Source organism: Poecilia formosa, unplaced genomic scaffold, assembly GCF_000485575.1.
Source record: "Poecilia formosa unplaced genomic scaffold, Poecilia_formosa-5.1.2 Scaffold628, whole genome shotgun sequence".
Lineage (NCBI taxonomy): Eukaryota > Metazoa > Chordata > Actinopteri > Cyprinodontiformes > Poeciliidae > Poecilia > Poecilia formosa.
This window is the reverse complement of record NW_006800567.1, coordinates 145,435-155,152: the sequence shown is the minus strand read 5'-3', so window position 1 is coordinate 155,152 and position 9,718 is coordinate 145,435. Positions and strand designations below refer to the sequence as shown.

Below are 9,718 nucleotides of genomic sequence, written 5' to 3'. Positions count from 1 at the left end.
ATAATTTATATGCTAAAACTGTTTTTTTGTTTGTTGCCTCGGGGCAACACTGCATTTAGGGCCCTTTTGCTCAGACATTATTCTAATGTGATGATATTCAATTGATTACAAAATAATTATCACAGCCAATTTTTTTACTTTATTGACTAACAGCAACAGCAGATGGATGCCAGATCGTTTCATGGACAAAATGTGCATGGCTCATAAGCTGGGGTCATTCCCAATGAAGACATGAGGATCCATTGTAAAACCATTATTTTATTGTTTATCATCAAAACTGACTTCAGTCCCAAAGGGTGAAGAGCTGGTCATCAATGAACAAATGGGCTCATTCCAAGGCAGGCAGTAAACTGATGTCAGCCTGACCTAAACAGATTTCTGCTATCAGAATCCGGACCCCGGGCTGGGCTCGATCCTCCCCTGGTTGTGTCTAAGGAAGGCCCTGTTCTGCTGCCCCCCTCCCTGGTACAGCTGTGTCTCTGAACCGATAAGCTGGTGGTGAACTCCAAGATCGTACCGTGTGCTTCAGTCAGGGTTTATGGTCTGACACACACCTCCTCCTTGTACCCGGCTTGTTTTGTCTATATATGCTTAAGTGCCAAGGTTCCCCCCCCACCCCATCTCAAACTCTGCCCTGCACAGAGCAGAGTGTGAGACAGGCTGTTTTTTCCTCTCCTTACCGGATGTTTTTCTTATTTTTCCTGTTTCCTCCTGCGAGGCCTCAGCCAACTTTCCCCCCCTCCGCTCATGTTGTTGTGTAATGGATGGTTGTAACTCAAACTGCAATTTCGTTGTCTTTGTGACAATGACAATAAATTCTTCTGAATCTGATTCTTACCTGGAAGCTAAGCGAAACCTGTAGACGTTAGCATCCCAGAGTCATTAGCATCCTGGCCTTCAGCTGAAGACTCCAGAACCGGGCAGAACTCCATCTGGGTGCTTCTGGTCGGTGTCTCTAATGGCCGACCGTTAGTGAACGCGTCTCTAATCCTGATGAAGATTTCTCTGAGGATCCAGTCTGTTCTGCTAGTTGCTGTGCGGTAATTAAACTGTTCGCTGCTGTTGTATCATCCGCCTCGCTGTGATTAGTTCCCACATCAGTCAGGGTCAGAACAAGGTCATTTCATCTTTGCAAATCATTCACTTGGGAAACAAAACACTTTCATTTTCACTGAACCTCCTTTTAGTTGTTTGGATTCAGTTTCTCCCCGATAAAAAGATTATTGGGAATTTTAATGTCGAACATATTTTTCCCAGAGTATTTTAGTAAAAGTTACATTTTTCTTTTTCATAAAAATTGTTTTTTACTCCAATTCTAGTCCTACAGTAAAACTTTCCAAGATCAAATCTGCTCTGAATTGATGAAGAATTAAATCTACAGTTGCAGAATTATTCATGCCCCAAAAGATTTAAGATAGTTATTATTTTTCATTCAACCAAGAAAACAAAAGAAAAAATCTCTGGGCTGAAAACTTTTTATCCTCCATTATCAATACGAGCCGCTCTGCAGGAGCCGCTGCAGCCACTCCTCTTCCTCTTCCTCTCTGCTGTGACACTTTATCGTCCGTCTAACTGTTCAGGTTTTCTCTGTTTTTGTTAAAACATAACATCGTTCGGTAAAGTGAATTAAACAGACGGCTACCTTACAGCTCAACAGACACCAACGGCTCCATAAATAGAAATGGTGGTTCTGTACAGTTCTGACCCAGAGGGGCTCAATATAAAAGCATTCCACACTTTTCAGATTTTTACTGTAACAAAACAAAACCATGAATCGCTTTCTGGTGGGACGAAAAGCTTTGCTAGCTATGCTAACTGTTAATATTTAGCATGAACGGGTTGACGACACCAGCAGCTGGTCCAGATGAGACCCATCAGAGAGCAGCTCACGTAGGAGGGTCGGGTTCTGTTCCCCGGCCCGGCCCAGTTCCACAGGATATGAAAGATCAGGAGATGCAGCCGCAATGCAGCGATGCTAATCGCTCTGTGACCATGACAACCAGCAGGCCTGGGCTGATGGAACCAATTGGTGCTGATGGGACCAGTCAGCTGTTAGCATCAGTTCCCAGTTGAGCAGTTGAAGCTCTGATGAAACTGCAGGAAACGGTTCTGAGATCAGACCGGATCGGACCGGACCAGATCAGACCGGATCGGACTGGACCAGACCGGACCAGATCAGAACGGATCGGTCTGATCGAACCTGATCAGATGGATCAGAACAGACTGGACCAGATCGGATCGGACCGGACCTCTCCTGCAGTCAGGAATCTCCAGTGCAGGGTGCTGTGGTGGTGCAGCGGTTAAGCACAACCCACACATGGTAGGTTTGATTCCCAGTTTGGTGACCTTTGCCCCCTGTCTTCTCATTATCCTCTTTCACTATCAAATAAAGGAACGTAGAGCCAACAAAACCTAAACGAAAGAATCTGCAGCAGGTCTGACAGCAGAGATTATTAATCCTCCCAGATGAGCAGCAGCAGCGGAGGAGGCTTAACAGGAGAAGGTTGTGGGTTTGATTCCAGCACAGTTCTGGTTCTGGTAAGAGAGCGACTAGAAAAGGGAACGTTCTGCAGGGACCGCGGTTCTGGTCGAGATCACAGAACCTGTAAGGATGAGGAGAACCTTAATCTCTGTTTCCTCAGCTCTGGTTGTTGTTCTGCTGGTTGCCATGCCAACCACCTGCATCCCAGCACAGACAATGCCAATGAGCGGTTGCTTAGCAACGTCAGCAAGAAGCTGTTGGAGCTGCAAAGGAAACCAGATCCCCTGGACATCATCATCACCTGCTGCAGGTTTACCACTTCCTCTTAGATTTTACGTATTTCTATCCAACCATCTCGACCTTTGATCACAGGATGAACTGAAACTGGAAGCGGATTCATGAATTTAATCCGTTTTCTAAACCAGCAGCTTCCCGATGCGCCACATCAAGATGGAGAAAAGAGGAAACTCGTCCCACAGCAGGAAGACGAGGAGCTCCAAGCGATGCAGGAAGGCCGTTTGCACCGCCTCCAGCTCTGGCCTCCACCAGGCCCGGTCCGGACTCGACAGGAGCCTCTCCAGAACCCACAGCAGGTGGCAGGAGTTCTGGTACCGGTCCAGGGGAAAGGTCCGGAGCGCTGAGCTCTCCTGCACCTGCAGAAAGATGAAAATCAGACCCTTTATCAGAAAATTAACAGTTAAAACCATCAAACTGAGATGAAAGCTGCTGATGTCACTTCCTGCTGGTTCGGTTCAGACCAATGAGAACCACGCAGAGCAACAATAAGTTAGTTGGAAGGAAGACCTCTGGGCTGGTTCTGTAAGAGGAGACGGTGCAGAACCAGAGTGCAAACATGGGGGGACGTTCAGAAAACGGGTCGACTGAGTTCTGGTGGTGCATGATAAATGTTCTGTTCTTCTGCAGCACCTCATCAAGTCCAGAGCTCCAAAGCTCTGCATCCACCCTGTGAGGGTGGAGAACTAGTAGCCGCTGCTGACAGACGCCAGGCTACCTGGCAACCAGGCTACCTGGCTATCTGGCAACCAGCACCATCTGCTGGGCTCCAACCCAATCTTCATCATTCCTCCAACTGCTCCTCTTCATCCTCAGAGAGATGAAAAACAACCCAGGAGATGCAGTCCTTTTGCTGCGCCATCGCAGGAAAAACAGCAGACTGTGGGTCATGATGTCACGATATCAGGTTATGATGTCATAAGAGGGACGGATGACCAGAGGAATCTGAAATGCTCCATCCAGGAAACGATGAAAGTCATCTCCTCCAAACTGCTTGACCCTGAACATGAAAAGCTCAGAGAAATTACTAGAAACCCAAGAATTACAGCTCAAAGGTCAAAGGTGGTTGGACTATCAGGCAGCTGAGAGAACCATTAATGAGCCAAAGCAAAATGCTCATTTCTCCAGTATCTCTCTTTACTGTGAGACGCCTCATTGCTCAGGTGCAACAACCTGTCCTGAGGACACGACCACGCCGTCAGCTGATCTGCTGACACAAAGCCAGTCCGGTGCACAGCTGCACTTCCTGAACTCAGATGTTGGCATCTGGACTTTAGTTTAGTCCCAGAGAAAGCAGCGCATCGGCTCGCTTCCTGACATTAGCTTCAGCTAAATGGTCTCCTGGGGACGGACAGGAAGCTGAGTGGAGGAGCCAGCAGAGCCTCCAGAGACAAAAACATCCTGGAAAACCTGATTAGGCTGAAGGTTTAATAAATACTTGATATAGATTTATTGTTAGTGTTGCCATGGAAGCATGTGTTTTAAAGGGTTTCCCAGGTAGACAGAAAGAAGAACACCTTTGGTTTATTTGAGTTTATTTTAACGAAACTTAGTCAAATTGTTCCAGAAATAATCACAAGATTATTATGTTAAAATGATGTTTTATTTTTTATTTTATTTCCTTTATTTAACCAGGTAAACCCCATTGAGATCTAGATCTCATTTTCAAGGGGGACCTGGGCAGAAGTCTGCAGTACATAGCAACCTGGTTACAAAACAAAATTAATTAATACTACATATACACAATTATAAAACAGATTAAAACAATTTAAAAACAGTAACACTGTTTAATGTTGCTCCCAAACCCAATGATCCGCTTCGAACTCCTAAAATCCCGGTAACCCAAAGGTTTCATCCACCCTCAGCAGAGCGCCCAAACACCAAGAAATGAGTCCGGAAGCTCAAAGTGGCAGGAGGAGGAACAGAGTCTGCTGAAGAACGGGAGAGACGCATCTTCATTAACTTCAGAAAATGCCACTCAGCTCGAAGACGTAAAGAGGGCAACCCAACCCCAACCCTAAAGAGACAACCTCTGCAACAAACCACCGAAGGACAAAGAGGACAAAGGACATGTCCAGATCAAGCTGAGGGCAGCCAGGGAACCTGATTCAGTCAGAAGGGCCTGGAGCTCTTCTGGTTCTGGTTCTTTATTTGACCAGGATTAAATTCCATCAGATCAGACATCACTAGATTAGACTGTATGATGGTTCTACAGGCTGGACCTGACCCGGTTCTACAGCACTGTAACATCTCTTTTCGGTGCTTTTCCCGTTGGCGATGTTTCAGCGAACGGCTTCACGTTTGAAATGGTCGAGAGCCGACGTGGGTCGCAGATCGCATGAAGACACAGAACCGGCGTTTTGAAACCTGTCCTCTGAACAAAACCATCAACCAGGATGTGTGACAGGAAAACAAACATTTCCTACATGAAGTTTAAATTAAAAACTTTATTCTAATTTTAATTGTCTGGTTTTAATTAGAATGTCTGGAAATAAGTCAATTTATAATGAATCATAATAATAATCATCTTTATTGTCCAAAAATGTGGAAATTAGCCTTTGGCATCAGATGGTGGCTAAAATCACCCACAATGCATAAAATAAAGGATTACAACAGAATCAACTGAACGTCTGAATAAGTTCTTATAAATATCTTGTTTGCCCACATCCAAGATTGTTTTGTCTGGGTTTCTATGAATCTCCCAGCATCCATTGCTCTGTGCCGATTATCTTTTTGCCTTTGCTGACGATTCTGAGCAGTCTGTTCAGGCGTCCGTCGCAGATGCACATGTTAAATGTTTCATTTCATGTCAGGTTCTCCAGTGTCACTAAAAGCCAATTAGCCTGAGAAGTGATTCTGACCTGAGCTGCATAAACTGAAGCAGCGCTACCTGGTCTAATGAGTGCAGGAACTCGGCGGTTATGATCTGAGACGCCAACATGCTGCTAACATTAAAACATCACAGCAGCTCGCCAGGAAGAGTCTGACCTGGAACAAATGAGCTTTCAGAGATAAAGGAGCCAGTTTCTATGAATCTGCATCAGCTGAAGGTCTGACTCATCGACACAAACACACCAATAAGTCCTTGATTTGAAGAAATATTTAATTTTATCTGAGCCAGAACAGATGGAGTTTTGTTGTGATTTAATCTGCCCTCTCCTGATATTTAATGCAGAGAGGAGAGCAGGAGCCCTGGCTGCACAGCCTCAGTGTAAATTGAACTGGCAGTGCCCTTTAGAGACAGCAGATGTGACGCTCATTTCATCAGCTCTGCAGCCAACTCTGAACCATGCGTGTCTGGAAAAATTCAATATCCCCGAGGCAAACTTAATATCATTAAGGCCAATCATCACAGCCGCTGACCGGCCATGAAACCCATCAGGACGCTCTAATGAGAGTCCAACACCGGCTCCAGTCAAACTGCGCTTCAACTGTCTGCCGGTTCTGAACATCCACTGACCGGGTTTTAAAGCAACATGCTGCACACCAGTTCATTGGCAGCCGTCTGAGCATGCAGGCCTTCCTGCTGCTCGACAACATTCAGCCAGCAGAACCTTGGTACCATCCTCTCCTCAACCTGAACCCGGTTTGGTTCTGGGTCATTTGGTGCTCAGAGATCAGATGGACTCTTGGTCTCTGATCATCCTGGTCGACTCGGACCCTGCAAGGTTCTGTTTGGTTTTGTCATTCACAGTTTTCTCCTTCAAGCAGCCATACAAGTTCAGGGTCAAGACCTTTAACCTGCAGACTGCAGTCAGATGGAGCTCCTTCTCCATACGTTGACCCTTCGCCGCAGCACTAAAAAATGATGATAATGAAGTGAAGAAAGGGTCAGTGATTGCATCACATCCCAACCCATCTCCTCCATCAGATAATTCTCTCTGTTCCAAGCGGCGGTCAGAACAGGTATACCTGCGCTACTCATCAATCCGTCCTACCTTGTGGTAGCGCACACCGATGCTACGTCACATACTGCTTACTCAGCAGATTTCTACCTGTATTAGTTTTGTTTCCTCTGTTTTATTTCACAGATTACAGTAAGTTTTAATTTATTTTATTCCTGGCTTTCATTAAGCAGCTGCATCACTTCATGTTTTTAGTTTACATGACAGCAGCTTGCAAATATATTTATAAGGGTTAGTTTGGCGTCTGAAATGTCTTTACTGTAAACAATTCATTGTTTGGTGGTTAATCAGGACAAAAGATGTTGCTTTGTGGGCTTTTTTTGTTCCTATACGTTAAAATATTTTGTTTAATAACAATCTCTTATTAAACTTTGCTAAATACATGTTGGTAGCGGTAAGTGGGATTGACCCTCTAACAGCCGTGTAATATTAATCATATCCAATCATTTCAGGTTCACAGTGACCTGCGCAGGTCGGCAGACACATTGTGGCTGAGCTGCATTTTAAAAAGTCTGACATGCAACATATTAATGTGCAAAAAAGATTTAGCTGCAATCTGTATTTGTAGATGTCTGTTTATTGCATTTCAATAAAAACTTGTTTCCCCTGTCTGATACCGTTTCATTCTTCCAAAAACCTCTATATTTTAAAAATGTTTCAAAAGGTAGGAGAAAGCTAATTTCAGCAGAAAGCTTCTTCTAATGAAAGTTTTCAGCTTTCAGGAGTTTTCAGGAGAGACCGAGAGCCCCTCCAGCTTGGATCCGGCCGGTGCTGACACAGCAGAACCAGAGCAGCGGGTCTGGGTCACTGTGTTTCATGGTGGGGCCGGTTCTTGTCAGACTCCAGCAGATGGTGCAGCTCATCAAGACGCTGACGACTGCAGCACCTCTGAAGCTGTGAACATCGACCTCGGCCACCAGCCGATGACCTCAAGGCTGACGTATTTGGACCTTCACACCAAATACGAACCAATCCTCATTTCAGTTTATTTATTAGGCAACAATTAACATGTCGACTTGAGGCATTAAAGTCACTTCATTCCAGTCAATCCATCAGTGCATCAAGTTCAGTTAGATTTACCGTCCATCCACCATCTCACCCTGGTCCCTTACTGGGTCGGGGGTTGCTGGTGCCTCTCCAGCTCACTTCTGTCTGTTGAACGGACAGAAGAAAAAAACATTTGGACTCCTGAACATAAATTAGACTTAATTTTAGTTTTTCTGGTTATTCTGAGTTTTGGATGCGACATTTTATTTGTTTTTTAAAAGAATTATTATAATAGAGGTTCGTTTATATCAACTTCTGGATAAATTGTTGCCACTTCTTAGATATTTTTTAAATATTATTTCCTTTTAACTCTTCTTCCAGTTTCTTTTTAAAGTCTGTTTGGCTGTGAACACAACAGTTTGACCTCAGTCACATGAAATAAGTCTAGATTTTGCTATAATTTTTATTTTTTCTTGGGATTTGATGGACCCTGGCCTGGGTCCAGGGCCTGGGCCACCCTGGACAGGACGCCAGTCTGTCGCAGAGTTTATAATTACTGTGGGGAAAAAGTCGAGCTCATCCCACTTCCCCATGCTGGAGATTTTAGTTTAATAATAACAATAAATAAAGTTATCTTTAAAACTGATTACACAGGTGACATCAAGACCCAACAGTAGAGTCAGATGGTAATAAAATTAATCTGGTTGTGTGTGTTGTTATTGTGTCCTTGCTTTGATTCTACTTTTTTCTATCATAAAAAAATCATAGTCGGGCAGAAAGAGAGTCATGCAACAGGAAGAGCAGGTTTCCTGGAGAAAGAGGAAGTTTCCAGCCTGCAGTGAATAAAAATAGTTCAGACTGCTCATTTTGGGCATTAAAGGTTTAAAGAATAAAATCTAAACATTTTGAGTAATTGGATAAAACCCAGAGTAAAATACTTAAATTAATAATGATAACTTATGATTAAACCAATAATTAGTATTGGTTTAACCAGTGGTTGATGTTGGTTTGATTATAAGAATATTTACACTTATACTTATGGAAGTACTTAAAGGTGAAAGAAGTAACTGTAACATGGTGTCAAATAATTAGAATAATGAATTATTCTTGGTTTCTTTCTTGGGGAAATGTCTGTAATAACACATGATTATAATAAGAGTAACTAATAAGTAATGGTTATTATAATATTATAAGTGAATGCTAAATCAGATAAACTAAAAGGTTATAAATGTGATTTTGACATTGAACTTGAAATGGTATGAAATGTGCAACTGTAATTAAAGGCCACTGATGTGTTGGAGGTAGATGGTAGGTGAAAAGTCAGGGAGAAAGAGGAACTGATAGGAGAGCGGAGGTGACCAACGCCTTATTGCTAAACTTTAACTTTCCTAAGAAAAGGTTAGACACAAGAGGACTGTTGAGCAACTCGGGGACATTAGAACAGACATCAGGTCATCATGTCTCCAAGACGGTGACGGATATGAGGTCATCGGTCCAAGCAGTCAGCCAATGAGACAGGCACAGCAATAAAGCCAGCCAATGCAAATGCACTAAAAGGGTGGATAAACCTTTTAGTGCAAAAGATTCCTCTTTTGCAGGTGGCTGCAAAAGAGGAGTCTTTGGTTGGACCCTTCAGGCAGCTTCGAGCCAAGATCGAGATGGACAAAGAACTCTGCAGCTGAAGAAGAGCCGGAGCCACAGAGCCGAAGACTGTTCTGCACATGGGGACCAACCCGTTAGCCCCGCAGCATGTGGCTTCAAATTGCACTTCTCTCATCAGCTGGGTTTGGGACCCCAAAGAAAAAGACCAAGGCAAAGATGAAGATAAAGACGAAGAACAAAGGCAAAGAGGAAGAACTGGTGTGTTCCTTCCATGAGACCAGCTCTTCTACATCTCCAAAGACCAGAAAGATCGTGAGACGAGGAGAAAGGAGCTAGAGGGCTTCAAGACAAGAAGGAGAGGACCGCTACGGACAAGAGGAAGTCACCCTGAGGCCCGAGATCTGCCGCTCTGACTCAGTACTCTTCCTGTACTGGGAGCCTCCTACTG

At 44.1% G+C, this 9,718-nt stretch overlaps 1 protein-coding gene and 1 long non-coding RNA gene across 2 annotated transcripts in view; one reads left to right on the top strand and one right to left on the bottom strand.

The window, feature by feature from the left end:
- Positions 1-618: 618 nt before the first annotated feature.
- The window catches only part of mei4 (meiosis-specific, MEI4 homolog (S. cerevisiae)), a 17,447-nt gene continuing 8,347 nt past the window's right edge, over positions 619-9,718 (bottom strand). Inside the window, exon 5 of the mRNA XM_007541759.2 lies at positions 619-3,135. Within this exon, the coding sequence (XP_007541821.1) occupies positions 2,899-3,135 (237 nt within the window). The 3' untranslated portion in view covers positions 619-2,898. The remainder of the gene's footprint in view (positions 3,136-9,718) is intronic.
- LOC107834449 (uncharacterized) lies at positions 2,097-9,259 on the top strand. The gene is made up of 3 exons (XR_001660242.1): positions 2,097-2,106; positions 4,844-4,848; positions 9,079-9,259. It is a non-coding gene; the product is annotated as an uncharacterized LOC107834449 (long non-coding RNA).